General features: G+C 43.3%; 1 protein-coding gene across 1 annotated transcript; it reads left to right on the plus strand.

The window, feature by feature from the left end:
* Positions 1–526: 526 nt before the first annotated feature.
* Positions 527–13,961, plus strand: c1ql1l2 (complement component 1, q subcomponent-like 1-like 2). The gene is made up of 2 exons (XM_023413760.2): positions 527–1,222; positions 13,549–13,961. The coding sequence occupies exons 1-2, from the start codon at positions 614–616 to the stop codon at positions 13,726–13,728; spliced, it is 789 nt and encodes a 262-aa protein (XP_023269528.1). The 5' UTR covers positions 527–613; the 3' UTR covers positions 13,729–13,961.
* Positions 13,962–15,692: the final 1,731 nt, after the last annotated feature.

The following is a 15,692-nucleotide window of genomic DNA, read 5'->3' on the forward strand; positions in this document are numbered from 1 at the left end:
GAGGGGAAGGAGGGGGCTCTGCTGCTACTGCCGTATAAAAAGCCAAGCCTGAGAATCCGGCACCACAAACTCACCACACATACACACACACACACACACACACACACACACAAACACACACAGATCCAGTGGCTGCTCTGTATCTCTCACACTCACCCACTCTCATCATTTTCTCTCTCTCTCTCTCTCTCTCTCTCTCTCTCTCTCTGTGTCTCGCTCCCTCTGTCTCTCACTTCATTCCTCTGGGCTCTGCATCCTTCTTGCTTCTTCTCACAAGTCAGATTGTGTTTGTAAGTACGCGCTGAATGTCTCCCTCTGTATGCTTGGGCTTCCTTAAGTCTTTTTGTATGTGTGAGTGACCGGTTGCCTACTTCAGTGTGACTGAGCAGAGCAGTGAGGTGTATCAAGTGTATGTGGGTCTCTGTCTCACCCTCACACATTCGCCGCTCCTCTTGCAACTCTTCTCGGGATCTCTGGGTCCCTTTCATCGGTGACAGGCTCCCCACACCAAACAGTCACCATTTCCGCCCCCGGGAGACCCACGCTGGCAGCGCAGCCCCTTCCCCGACTCAGCATCGGGAGGAAGACCCTGGTGGCGGCTGCCGTTGGGGTTATGCTGGTCCTGGTGCTGGTGGTCCTCATCCCTGTGCTCGTCAGCTCCGTGGGTACAGATGCCAGCCACTATGAGATGCTGGGCACCTGTCGTATGGTGTGCGACCCCTACTTGAACAAGGGCACTCCGGCCAGCAGCACCAGCTCCACCGGTCTCCAGGCTGAGGCTGAGGCGTTGAGCGACCACAGCAACGTACTTCCACCCTCCACCTTGCTGCAAGGCCCACAGGGGAAGCCTGGCAAGCAGGGCAAGCCCGGACCACGTGGACCGCCGGGAGAACCAGGGCCACCAGGACCAGCTGGGCCTCCTGGTGAAAGAGGGGATCAAGGAAGGACTGGGATTTTGGGTCTGGGCGAAAATGGAGCTATCAGCACAGCCACCTACAGCACGGTGCCTCGGGTGGCCTTCTATGCAGGGCTTAAGAACCCCCACGAAGGCTATGAGATCCTCAAGTTTGACGACGTGGTCACCAACTTGGGCAACAACTACGATGGTATTTCGGGCAAGTTCATCTGCAGCATACCGGGCACATACTTCTTCATCTACCATGTGCTGATGAGAGGAGGGGATGGCACCAGCATGTGGGCAGACCTCTGCAAGAATGGCCAGGTTGGTGCTTCAAAACTTTTTCTGAGTTTCCTCTCCCCCAGTGTAAGCATGCCTGACTCCTCTGATGATCACTCTCCTCCTCTCCCTAGCTACTTCCTCTATGGCTCTCGCTTTAAAAAAAAAAAAAAAAAAAAATCCATACATTGCAGGAGGCTTTTTCATAAAGCCGGTGAATAAAAAGTGACTTTGTGCGGCGAGCGTGCGCATCTGCCATGCGCCTCCAGAGCCCAGAGAGCACAGCTGTGGCACCCGGCGCGCCTGGAGATAAAGCTGTGTTGACTAGTTGCAACCCGCGTCCCCTCTTCGCATGATGCGTCCTGACATTGCCGCGTCCCGCGATCCAAAAGGACGGTCACAGTGTGGGCGGGTAGTGCGCGCCGGTCTTTTTGCCTTGCCACTGTAAAAATTTGGAAAGCGATCAGGCGTTCCTTCTTTTCTTTTTTTTCCTGAACTGGGATTATTATCTTGTGGAATTTACTGGCAGTTCGTGTTGCAATAAGAGAGGTTCAGAGTGGAAAGTCTGGAGTGATGATGATGATGACAATGAAGCTGCAGGAGTTGGAAGTAATAAAGATGTCGCCATCCATTTACCTTTGTTTGGTTAAATATATGTGACGATTCCATTCCGAGTTATTAATTATTATTATTATTATTATTATTATTATTATTATGTAGATATTACCTCCTGTTTCTGTTATAAACGACCCATTTAACTTTTAGACTGTGGGGTTTGGCAGCTCGGCGCATTGTGTGAAAAAAGGTGAGGGGGAAGGGGTGTCAGAAAATTCGCTTTAAATATTTGGACCGTACCTGTCTGTGCAAACGCACCGGCTAATGTTATCTATCCGCCGCTGCATCCATCTGTCTCTCCCCGTCGTGTTAAATGCATTAGAACGTCTACGTGATCTATTCACGGCTTCTTTGATGCATCATTTTAATGGGGCGCTAATCTTATTTTGCGCCCCCGAGGGTCTTCTCAGGTTGGTAATGTGTGCCAGTGTAGTTTGCAGCTTTTCCGATCAGCCGTCACATCTCTTCCCTTCAAAGTGACCGCGAAAACGCGTTTTGCCCGTAAAATGATGGATGTTGCAGTACGGTTATTGCACTCTTTGTTTGCTGTGTTTACTCAGGCTTAAACTGCGTCTTCACCAGGATCATGACAAACATGAGAAATAAAACGTAAGAATGTAAAGAAAACAAATGAGAGAAGAAGCAACTTGTCATAGTTAAAAAAAAAAAAAGAGAAAAGAGGCTTTAGAGCATAGTACAAAGCAGCTTTCACATTTAATCTCATGCAAAACTTCAATACTTGCTAGTCTTTCAAGTTCAGCTCTGTGTTCAAGTTTATTATATAATAAGAAATCATGAGAAAGTAGAAGTTTGGGGGGGGGGGGTATTTCACACACTGTCATGCCTCTACTGTAGAACTGTCAGCTTCACAGGCTCAGCTGAGCTTCATGTCCTGCCACCATCATCTTTGTAATCAAAGTCAATTGCACACGTGGTTAGACAGTAATGTGATGAGAGATGCTGCTGGTGGTGACAAACTTTTTTTTTTTTTTTTCTGACTGAATGAAAAATGAGATTACAGGTCACAGGAAGTGTCGTTTATGAACATGTGGAGTTGCTGATGCACCCACAAACAAGTCACTTGACATCACGGCCCAGCAGTCTCTGTCGCCTGTGTCACATCTGCTGGCTAACAAAAAAAAAAATCATTTCATTTTTGGTTCATTTTTCATTTTCCTTTAACTTTGTTGCTTTTGCCAAGTAGGGTAAAGCAGAAAGCTGTTGCAAGTGCCGAGACCACGATATGGGTATAGAGTTGGCATCGTCTCTGTGGCGCGAATCTTTCAGTCCCGCCAAGGCCCCTGGAGGTTAACTCCTTTACCCTGGCCAAGTTCATACCCAGCAAGAAAAAAAAAAACAACAAAAAAAACAAGTTACAGCAATTGCCTTCTATATATAATGTCTCACTCAACAGTAATGTTTATGGGTGGGTGTAAAAGCATTGATATATAATAGGGGAAGAAGAACATATGTTCCTATAAAACGCCTTCTGTTCCCGCTTCATTGTGTTCCCAAGAGGAGGGTGTGGAGGTACTTAAGTTAGACGCACACAGTGTGCATCTCCAGAGACCCGCGTAATGTTTATTAAGTGGTAGCTGCTTCTCTGTCTCCGTCTTCCTCCGTCCTGTGTCACAGCTTACGCATAAACGTGCTCTCCTCTCGCTGTGGTGTTTATTAGGATGTTGGTTGATGAAGAAGGCCCCAGAGCCTCAGTCTGTGTAAATGACTGTGAATGGTTATAAATGTTGGGCCAACTTATGCTACATCATTGATGAAGTGCTGCGAGTCAGACTAGAGCTCCTACAGTCACACTGGTGCTTTCCTCAGCTCATTAAGGCTGAAAAAAGCTACACTGTGAGTTGGGACAGGGGAGGCCGGGGAATTGCAGACAATACCAGTATTTTATCATCTTTTGGCTTTAGTGAAGCAGCGGGTTTCCAGGCCCTGCAGTGCTGTTTCACTCCAGCATGTGCTCTTCCCACTCCAGGGGTTCTTAGAAGCTGTGTTCAACATCAACATCCACGGCTTACCTCTTTTTTTTTTATTCTCCTCTCCCCCCTCCCATGCTCTTCCTCTTTTCACTTGGCAGAGTGCAACACAAGAATCGCAGCACTGTCCCCAGAACTTTGACACTTTTTCTAGCTAGACCAAAAAAAAGTTAGCTTCCTGGTAAACAAACAAATAAGGAATCTATTTTCAGCAAAGCACACTTTATCCGCTTTCCAAGTTCCTCTCCACACTCTCTCTTCTGGCTTCTTCATCGCCTGTTCTTTTGCTCGCGTGCCAAATATTCCAACCAATCCTAAACTCCTTCCCCATTAAATCAGTGCTTTGCTATAACCTGCCTTGGACACATCCTGAGAGACACAGCCGCGACAATGAAGACGAATTTATTGGAGGCGGCAGAAGGGGGAAGAAAGAGGAGGACAGAAAAGACATAGTTATTGTCCTATTGTGCTATTGAGTCTATTTAATTGTAATTAAAAAGCTTGAACCAGATCCAGGATGTGTTTGCGCTTCTCCTCTCCGTTCCCTTCTTAATATTGTTATTAATCCGCAAAACCGTTTCAGAGTTAATTAAAAGCAATGACTTCAGCGTCAGTCTCTCAAGAGGACCATAGTGAATAATCACTCTGTCTCCTCCTTTAATAAGCTTCAACGTCCTTCGTGCACATGGCTCTTCCCTAGCAATTACCTCTGCAGTCTCCTCCTCGCATACACACACACACATTCACACATGCTTACACACACACACACGAGTATGCGTATGCCCCCCCCCCCTTCCTAACCCACCCCAACTGTGCACTGCCCTCCATCTCTCCTCTGTGTCAGGTCTACAGGAGCTCACTTTTCTAAAGTTTTCATCTTAAAAGGAAAACTTAGCAGCAAAAGAGAATACGGATTGCGGTATCACAGAATCGATTTGCTAACACACAACGCCATCAATATTCTTCATTGCTCTCAAGTGATGCATTGCACTATAACAGAAGAGGTTACGGCGTACAATCCTTTTCTTGGATTTTGTTTTTGGAGCTCACTTCGCTTCAGAGAATAGTGATTCCTTTTTTTATTTGTGTGTGTGTGTGTGTGTGTGTGTATGTTGCTCAACTTAGCTCAGTCGCGTGTCATTTCCCTGTCAAACCATTCGCCTCAGTCCATCTCCCTGCTCCATATGAGGGCACCTCCAGGAGGGGGCTTTCAGCTCTGGTGCACATGAAGACTGTTTATCCAGTTGCTGTGTATCCAGGTGAAACCCACGCATTGTGTTAAGCATGTGGTGTCAATCCCAACATTAAACACGTGAGCTGAGCCATCTCGACGAGGGTCTGCTCTGTTTGGTTTGATTATTGACATATGCTCTACAGAAAGGTGTGGACAACAGGAAGAGAAACCATTCAGCAGCTTATCCCTCAGGACATGCTGTGGTCTTTACTGATTTTTGTAACAAGGCAAAAACATTTTTAGTATGTTTTTAGTATTTAAGAAAAAATATGATGCAACCATTGTGAGTTATCTACACACAGATACAGCAATACACTAAGCAAGACTTAGATTGATTTTAACATTCTGGTAATGTTCGGACCTGCTATTCCTCATCGTGGTCTGACTTCAGCACTGAGAGGCCTCTGTGTGTCTGCCTGGTGTAACAGAGAGACTCTGTCTGAAATAGACAGGCAGGGTTTGAGAGAGCCTCCCTCAGTCCCTCAGCCTCTTTGCCTGCAGTATTGATCCCCTTATGTGTATGTGTGCATGCGTGTGTGCGCATTTGCGCGCGTCTCTTTCCTTCTTCTGACAGACCCGTTTCTTTCTGTGTGATGTATACCGTGGCACTTCTTCTATAATCAGCCTGAGAGGTAGTGGAGGCGGACCTTTGGCCTTGATCTGCTGTGTAATTGGACATTGGATTTGACACTCTGCCGAGTGGAACATTAGAGCTGGCCTAATTAGGTGCGAGGGCTATTAAATGAAGATTGGCCCATGTTGTTAGGAAATATCACACAGATTGGAAATGTCAAGATCACATCGGGCTGTCATCAGCAAGCACAGGGAAGAAAATCTATCATTTATTGGTGAAGTTTCAAAACTTGCTCGAAAACTGCCCACCACTTGTCTGCAATAATTCAATTTACTTTTAAAACATTTCACTCTGAGCTACACAGAGAGTCACGAGAGCCAACGGCGCACACACTCTCTGTTGCTGGCATCTAAGATTAAGTAGCTGTTGAAATACTTCTATAATGTCTCATGTACTGAGAGACCAAAAACATACAGTCTAAAATAGGTTATAGATTGTCTCCTGTGGCTGGCTGACTCAAGGATGCTCTGCTGTTGACTCACAAGGCTTCTTCATTATAATGAGGGCCATATGGGAGATAGACAAGTGCCCCTGGCCCTCTTATGCAAACATCTCTCTCTCTCCGCCTCTCCCCACGCCCTTGACATTTAGCCGTCCCCCAAATTCAGTCTTCAGTGATACCCACAATTATCTCTCCCTCTTCACAGCAAAGCAGCGAGTCAATGGCTTCAAATGACTCACAAGTCTGCTACATAACTCAATGTGTTTAACACCTGCTGCCCGCCTTTAAAAACCAAGGTGGGTGACACATCAACAATCACCCCAGCGAGAGAGGGTGAATGGGTTACTGTATGAAAAATGCAAAGCTGACAGTCATGCCTTCTCATCCAACACTTGTACAGAAACTCACTTTGCCTCATTTTAGAGGAAGCTTTTTTATTTAAGAAGAGAGGAAAATCTAAGTGCCTCGGGGTTACTAGGGAGCACACTGGGAAAAAAAAAAAACAGGCTTAGTGTGAACAAAGGTTGGAAATTTTGCAGTAAAAGTCTCTTTTCAGACAAAGCTGCGAGCTGTGATTGTAGTTTCGGTGTTGGTGCTAGAGGCGTACAGTGCTGTGTACCTCAGTAATTAACTGGGTCTGATGAGTCAGACACAAGAAAGAAAAGACTGGCTGGATTTCGGGTCAAAGTTGAAGCCTATTTTTTTCCCCCCCGCCACTGTCAAGCCTCTTTTCAGGAGGAGCTGTCTTGATCTCATCCTCTTTTGTTGTAACTGCTGGATTGAGATACTGTCACTCTGGCTCCTCAAAGATTGCTGCAATGTCTGGATCAAGTATCAGTGGTGCATGCGCTTAACTAATGAACTGAACTAACGAACTAATGTCTGACACCAGACTCACCTTTTTGCGTTGCTGTAAGCAAACATAAACACTTGCTTGTGCAGGAAAGTCATTCTGTTTCAAAGGAGGCTGAGCAGGTACAAAGAGAACAGCTGGCGAAATTAATTCAGGAAGCCTTTTTCTGCTCTCGTCTGACAGATGGCAAATTCTCTGTTACCATTTCATTCCTCTTATCATGTTTTCACTTCGGTTCCTCCGACAAATAAACCTGTAACACATAGGAGACCCGACGCTTCCTGACACTACAGTTCTCTTGCAACCCAACGTATTTTCCTGTTCTCATTATTTCAGGAAAATTGCACCTTGTGTGTGTGTGTGTGCGCACAAGAAGAAAAGAAAAGAAAAAAAGCATGTGGATGTATGCGTGTGCCTTTCCCACACTGTGGGTGTGTGTGGTTGTTATGTGTTGTGCGGTGAAATGCTGGATCAGGCTCAATAGCAGTGGCAGGCCATCTAAGCTGCTATTAAGTATGTGGTTCACGGCTGGAATGTTCAAACATAATTAGACAGCAGTACACTTTGATTTAAAGAGGACCAATAGACTCATCGAAATGGAGGCTCAACATCAAGTCAACAAATCCCTGTCAGAGAAGCCACGAGACATGTCCTTGTCACATTGACAAAGCTTCTTGTAAGATCACTGTCCCAGAGAGACTTTACATTCCCTCCTGAGCCAGACACAACACATAAAGCTTCAAACTGTCATGATTTTCATAAACAGTATTTTAATGGTTTATAATAAAAGCTCTCCAGCCAACCATACGATGCGACACACCACAGCTGCTGAAGGAAAGTGATGTACAACATCTTTTAAATGGATTCTAATTGAAACTGTTGATTACAAAAGAAATCCCACATGACTGAGGAGCGATGACAATCAGTCTTTTTTTAAAATGTGCCATCTCTGGAGCAGTGTAAACACCATCATTATTGACAACTGTGGCGTTCATATTCACAGTTAAACAGCGCACGAGTTAAGGGAAACCACACTTCACTTTTCCACACGCGCATTATCTATTAAGCCCGAGTGCAGCCTAGAATTTTCTGTGTCTCCCACTCGGAATAATATTCAATCAAAGCCATCACGTTGACGATATGACGGATGCAAACACGCGCGAGCAGCCACAAGGAAGACAACATTGCCTGACACCTCATTTACCATTGCGGGAGCCGGCGCTTACGGCCTCATGCTTTGTTTGTCTTGTCAAAGTTCCTCTACATATTCTGTGTCAAGGTCACGCGCTGCCGGTTGGCTGTTTGTCCTGCTCATCTCTCACTATAGAGCTGCTGTATCCTGCATTTGAACCTCTGGCTCATATTCCTAACAAGTGCTTTGTGTGCAGTGGAGACAAAAAAAAATTTAAAAAAAAGAGAGAAGAAAAATAGCTCCAATAGCAGCTCCCTGATCATTATTTCAAAAATAGTGAGAGCTTTTATTCATGCATGCTTATCATTGAAAGCAAACGAAGGAGGCCTAGACTGCGGCAGTTAGTCTCTGAAGGGGATTAAAACCATTAGAGCAAAGAAACAAAACAAAACAAAAATATCATTGTGAAAGAACGAGAAGGATTTCAGGGAAGTTTACTTTCACCAGGGCTTTTGTTCGCTCTGTCTCTGCTAAAGGGAAATGTTATATTTGTATTTACCCCCCCCCCCAAAAAAGCATGACTCATGCTCTTGAAGAAGTCTTAAATTTAGCTCCTTAAAGAGCAAATGAAGAGAATCATTTAAGCTATATTACATATCTGTGACATTGACAGAGGTTCCCAGGTTCAGCATGAACAGCTGCAAAGCAAATATTTTGATAAAGTTTCATTAAAATCCCAACTGACAAATCCTCCTGAGCCATCGTCATCACCCCCACCCCCCAACCACCAACCCAAAAGCGGTAACCCTCTAATAAGATGGTGTTGACTTTGCACACTCAGGGCATATCATATCATATTAATATGCACTGGACGCAGAAATCTCAGAATCAGAACAGGAGGCTTTGTTTGCACATCGATATGAGCTGTGCTAGATTTAATCAGGAGGATAAACAACAAAAAAAAAAAAAAGGAATGTACAATATTCGATATATTACTCCTGCATCTTAAACCTCTCCTCAGAATTTCATTATCCAGATTAGCCTTATAGCACTCGCACATTTCACACCAACGTGACCGCTACTGTCCGTGGCATGTTGTTCAAGGGTTTGAGAAACCCTCCCATCTGTCTCACGTCTTTATTACAAATTAGAAACCAACACCTGTGCCAGGTGCTTCAGTCGATATAGTGATGTTTGTCTCGCTCGTTATGGAGCCTGTGGAAGGTCACCAAGACTGAAATGTTGCTGCAAAAACCTGATTCACAATCATTCAAGTGTTGTGCCCATGCTTGATGTTCTTTTAAATGCATCTGGGCTCACTATGAAAAAAAAGAATTCTCTTATTCATTTCGCCTTCCATTACAAAATTGAGCTGTTTTTTATTTATCAATTTTTTTTAAAATCATTGTTAAGAAAGATGAAGACGTGTCAGCCTTGCTCCTCACTGCTCCACAATTCAATGCTATGAGCCCTGAAGGCAACACAAAGAACAATTCTTCTGTGTTTGAAAATCATTCAGAGGAGAGCCTGATGGATTGCAAAAGGACTTCACAAGAAATCCAGCAGAATATTGGCCTCTGCATAGAAGCATGATAATGATTTGGAGGTAAAAAAAAAAACAACAGTTATCTGCAAGTAACTAAATTAATTTTCCATTATTTGCAGTCCATGCTGGCTCATATAGAAAATCAGTGTCAGGCATCAATAATGGTCATAAGTTACCACGACCAATGACAGAAACACTACACTGTAGCAGCCGTTGCAATGTTGTGACTACTAGTGAATATTTGCAGAAATTCTATATAATGTTTAATGAAGTGTTGTGCAGAGATGATGTGTAATGCCCTGTTCCCTACATACTGAAGCACGCAACCGGGTTTCAGGTTCAATCTAAGGTGTCACAGATATGGCATCTTTCCACTTAAATGCTTTTTACAGCAGTAGAGCAAGAAAGACTGTGTTTTATTTCATTATCCACTCTAGCCTCAAGTGTAGGTACTGTCTGTTTTTGTCATTGTGTTGATCGGGAGAAAAGCACTTAAGAAACTCAAATGCCTCTCTTAAGGTTTTCTGGTTTATATTACAGGCCTTTAATGTTTGTATCATTTACAGCTGGAAAACGCATAGGATTTCAAAGGGCCTAACTAATGTATAGGGCCTAACTGTCTCAGATTCTCTCATGTAAGAATGATTCAAATTACTGGAGAGTTTCTGAAAGCTTTACGTTTGCTATTTAATAAGACTTTGCACGCCTCTGCACACTTTTTATGTTCCCAACAGCAGGCTGTTAAAAATTAACAGAAGATGAGCTGAGGGTTTAGTATTAGCAGCGATAGCCATTACTGAACAAAACACAAGAACACCCTTAATGAAACTTGGCTCCATTACCAGAATCTATAGAGAAAGCTGCAGTAGTCCGGTCAAGTAGAGCAAAAACTAACAAATGAACACAAATAAAAACAACGCACTAGTGTTAGCAAGATGTTAATTATGAAATGAGTGGATTCTATTATTTTACCAAATTAAATGTCAATAGAACCTTTTCCAGGATCCCGGCTAGCTTTGGCATTAGTGATGCTTTCTGTGCAGGAGATCTCCATTAGTAACTGGCCTCTGCTCACATTTGTCAATATGCCTGTTGTGTGTAGTCCGTAAAGACGCCAACTAATTATTGGGCATCCTCTCTTTGCCGCCTGTTGGGCCAGCTTGTCGACACCCGCTAGAAAAGCCCCGATTTAAAGCTGCGTGGACAAACGCTGAGGCGAGGCAGGGGCCACAATGGACTTTTGAGACTCGATAATGAGCCACAAGAAAACACTTCAAATGCACATAAACTATTGATTTTGATTCAACCTTACGGACCAGACTAAGTGACTAATTGGCTTATTTAACCAGTGGTTACTTTAAAGGATGTACAGTGCTTCCTTTTTCATCTCGAGAGAAAATAATGATCTTATCGTTCGATTTTATCAAAATGTAATTTACGAATGATGCAGATCTCCTTGTTAGAGACTGTTTAACAGCACTGAGATACAGTGCAGACTGTCAGTATTTGGTGAGCTGAACAGTTTTTGTTGCTTCGGCTCTCTAAACCAACATATTTGATTTGAAATGAAACAAGGCCCAACAAGTCCCAATGTTCATTCATACTGTGTTGACATATTGGAATTATAACCCTTTCATGGTTAATTTTAGGTGAGCACATTTAACTGGACAAATCAAGGTAAATGTTTGGTGACACTCTGCCAATGGTTTGGGGTCTTGCCTTCAGTCAGGTCTTCAGCATGTGATACACATGCTAAGATGGACTGATATCAAGTGACCAGTCAAGAACATCCCCCAGTTCAGTCGTAAAAAACTCCTTTGTGGTCTGTATGTTAGGACCATCATGCTGAGGCATAACCTTAACGTTGGGGTATAGGCAATGAGTTCCCCACTGTTCACCCAATATGAATGTGAAACGCTTTAACCCTACAGTCAGTGTTTTACACATGAAAGTCTGTTTACAGGTCATGGAGAGTGCCGCCACACATGTGGAGGGAGAGGGAGCAGTGAGAAGTCTGGTTGGGTCTCAAACTGTAGCCTGATCCCCATCTCTGCCTGAGGCTAGTGGCTCGAGACCACATTACACGATACTAATATAACACATCCCAATCTCTCCCAAAAGAACTATTGATGGTTTAGTTGCATTCTGGGTAAAATAGGCACCAGGTTTTGATAAGAAGAATGTGTGGAGTTCAAAAATATTTTATCTCTGGTTCTGTTGCACCAATATGGATATTTTTATTTTTAATAAAGGAGTTATTTGTTTGTGTTATTTTAGCAGTTGTTTACTTACCAGTTTAGAGGAATTGTTGCAAGTTCAGCATTAAACTAAATTTTAAATGTAATGTGCTAGAATTCAGAGCCAAAACCAGAGAAAATCCTGTGTCACTGTCCAAATACTTGCAGTCTGCACTGTACAGAATAAGGTTTAAGTTCACGACTGTAGCGGAGGATCATATTTAATTGGGCCTCTTGGCTCACCGGACAAGGCACACACTGTATGAAGGCAACATCCAGTGTGTGACCTTCACTGTGTGTCTCCTAACTCTTTACTCACTCTTTTCAGTTTTAAAAATAAAAGGCAGAAAACATCACATACAGCTCTGTGTGTCTTGAAAAAAATGCAGCTTCAGCTATAACATTACATTGCAGTCATTCCAACTCATGCTCACACATGCATGAAAACCCCATCTATTGTTTCAGTGCCCATTTGGCAGTGCAGCTACACTTTCCTCCCCAGAGAGAGAGAGCATGTTTGTGGTGGAGGTCTTAATTAGCCAGGACAGGTTATTTAGAAACTGTTCCAAATGTCCTATAGCCAGAATGGCCAAATGCACATACACACACAGACACACACAAATACACACAGTCAGACAAAGGTTAACATAGATACAAACTCCTCCTTTTCTCTTTTTTCATCATACAAACTCATTCCAGTGATTCTTGTCATTCTCATTGCTATGCATTATCAAATATTTCTGCTCAGAGCTAGCGCGCGTCATTCATGTTTTTCTTGTTGTATTTCTCAGTCAGTTCCTGCACAACGAGACTCAGACCCCGCTGTTAAGTTTCTGAAACTTTCTCTTTCTGTGGACCTTTTGTTCCAAGGTTGAATGTTAGGTCTTCTAAGACCACTGGCTAGATTGGAACCATAAATCTGCTTGACAGAGGTTTGACTGACCCTCTGGTTGCTTCTGTAGGTTTAATATCAATATGAACAACTATTTCTGCCATTGGTGTGTCCAGTAATTTATTTCACTTCAAAACGAAAAACTGAGTTTTTATTTTGGGTATTCCCTAACTGAGACATTCTCCGTCTGTGCAACAGAAATTCTCTTGTGGTGAAGCAGCAAAGTGATTTCTCAGACTAGTGACACGTTTTCTGAAGTGCTCTCTGGTTGCCTCTTCATTACTTCTGCCAAGAAATTATGAAGTTTTTACATTTGTTTTTTTTAAAAACAGTTTTGGCCTGAAATGTTTGTCTGTTAGTTAATTAGCAGAATATCTCAAAACCTTGTCAGAAGATACCATTAAAAAAAAAAAAAAAAAAAAAAAAACTGTGGCCATGCAAAATGGCTTTTTTTTAAGATTGTAAGATTGAGTGCTTTCAAATATAAACTCTGCACTTTCTTGAACAGAATACATAAAAGCTATTGAAAGCACCTATATCTCATGATTGTGTGCAGGTCTTTTTGTATTATCAAAATAACAAATGTAGAGGACGGTGTAGCCTTGGTGGAGGTATGTGAGAGCTCTATATATAGTTTTACTTCAGATTTGCAGTAACAGAGACTTGCGCCAGTGAATGCGGTATCCGGGTTGAGTAGTATGAGAGCCTGACAACCTTTTAAATGCATTTCCTAATGTCCCGATACGTACTGTAGCTAACTCCCTTCTCCTACATGTACGTCTGCCCCTTTTCTTCCAGGTTCGTGCCAGCGCCATCGCCCAAGACGCTGACCAGAACTACGACTACGCCTCCAACAGCGTCATCCTCCATCTGGACGCAGGAGACGAGGTCTTCATCAAACTGGACGGAGGCAAAGCCCACGGAGGCAACAACAACAAGTACAGCACCTTCTCTGGCTTCATCCTCTACGCAGACTGAGAGCACACACAGACACAGAGAAGGTCAGACAGGAAGAGATTGAGAGAGAGAGAGTTGTGCGACAGGGAGGGAGGGGGGAGGGGGTGTGTGTGTTAAAAGCCGGAATGCTTTCTAGTTTTCCTAATTCTCTCCATCATCACGGACACCTCTGCTTCGTATCCATCAGCCAAGACACCCAGGCTCTGTAGCCGAGCCTGGGTGCAAAGCTCCTGAGGATGCACTGAGAGGGGCCGGGCGGGCGGCGTGGGAGGAGTGGGACGTGGGGAGGAAGTGGGCTGGGTTTTTTGCCTGCGCTCCTCAGCATAATGCCGACGTGTCAGAAGCTCCTAGATATCAGTGTCTTTCCTCTTCAGCCCTGCTCCATTGCACAGAAATATCAACGACTAAAATGAAAAACCCTGCAAAAAGTGGACGATCTCACCTCTTCTCTCCGTGGCAACGGTCAGCTGTACTGTCAGTGGACTCGATTGACTGAAACTTGTAGTATTGTTCCGTGCAAATTTTCCTTAGATTGTGTTTTTTATTTTGTAGAAATGCATAATATTCTACACAGATGAGATTAAAAAAAAAAAAAAGAATATATTTGTCCAGTGTGAAGATATCCTGTTTGACTGAGAGTAAGGATTTGTGAGATGTTATTTGTGATGCAGCTCAGAGATCTAACAGCTGGAAGAGAAATCTTCAAATCAAGACTGTCAGTATTTCATGGCAGTGGGTGTTTTTCTCCATCACTGGGTATACAACAAGGTAATTATATATATTGTTCATGTGGAGAATAACAATATATTCTGCACTGTATCTTCCAATGTATCTGAAAAAGAAAGCATCTCATATAGAGAATACCCTTCCCTTACGAACCACTTCACACTTTTCACTTCAACCACAAAAATGTCCTGCTGCTGTTCGGATTATAAAGTAGAGTTCAAATCGTCTCCTCGATGTTCTAGTTTTTATGTAAACGCTGTAGACTCGGCACGACCGGCCACGTGACTGAAGAATGCAGAAAAACCTCAGATCAGTTTTCTGAGGTACGCAAGTTGTAGAGCGCCCATTCTATTTTTTTTCTTCCCTGCTGTGGCGACCTCCGAGCATTCTTTCGCGGTAAAATAAAAAAAATAAAAAATAAAATAAAATAAGAATTTGCCTTCTGAAGTGGTTGGGGAGACCCAGAGATAAAGAGCAAGATGGTCGGTGTGGGTAGAGGGGGGGCTTTCAGGCACGGTGAGTGGGCAATTTTTCTGTTTCAGTGTCTCCGAGCTTCACTGGATGTCATTCCATTCATTAGGTGCATATTCACTGACACACAGGCATTATGGTAATATTTACTCAACATGGCGGCCTGACAGCTTGCTTGAGAATGAAACTGATTGGGTGAACGACTTGGCCTATTATGACTGCACGTTTGTGTGTGTGTGTGTGCGTGCACGTTGTGTCTGTGTGTATGTGTATGTGTGTGTGTGTGTGTATGTGTATGTGTGTGTATGTTTGCGCGTGTGAGGATATACGTATGTATCTGTGCATACCAGTGAGTGTCTGCATTTTTGCATGTGCCGTGCCATAGCTACATTGTTCTTTTCCAGAGTTATTCTGTGCTACAGCCAATGACAGATATTTTACTCAGCAGCCAATGAGATTGTGCTCTGTAGGGTGGGGAGCCTCTATAGATATAATGAGAAGAACAAACAGCTTGTAAATGAAATCTATGACATGTTTGTCTATCTTATCTTTTGAAATTGTTGAATACATTTAAATAATAAATGGGATTTTTTTGAGTGACTTGTCTTGCGAGAATTCTTGTATCCCAAATACGCTAATTAGGGGGAAAATGATCTGTAAATGACCTCATTTGCTCTGTGAGACTAACTAACTACAGTGCAAACAACATGAGTGGAAATGTGTGTTTCTTGCTCTGTTTAAACTGGGAATTTTAACAATGGCCTGTCAGTGCAAACATTAAAAAAAGA

This window comes from Seriola lalandi, unplaced genomic scaffold, assembly GCF_002814215.2.
Source record: "Seriola lalandi dorsalis isolate HSWRI2012SDOR001 ecotype SW California unplaced genomic scaffold, Sedor1 jcf7180002054519, whole genome shotgun sequence".
NCBI classification, from domain to species: domain Eukaryota; kingdom Metazoa; phylum Chordata; class Actinopteri; order Carangiformes; family Carangidae; genus Seriola; species Seriola lalandi.

What these genes read in the sequence shown, in the direction of transcription:
- c1ql1l2 (XM_023413760.2), top strand. Translation starts at nt 614, where the DNA reads ATGCTGGTCCTGGTGCTGGTGGTCCTCATCCCTGTGCTCGTCAGCTCC. An exon ending in ACCTCTGCAAGAATGGCCAG is followed by an intron (nt 1,223 to 13,548) that starts GTTGGTGCTTCA and finishes CTTTTCTTCCAG; the next exon opens with GTTCGTGCCAGCGCCATCGC.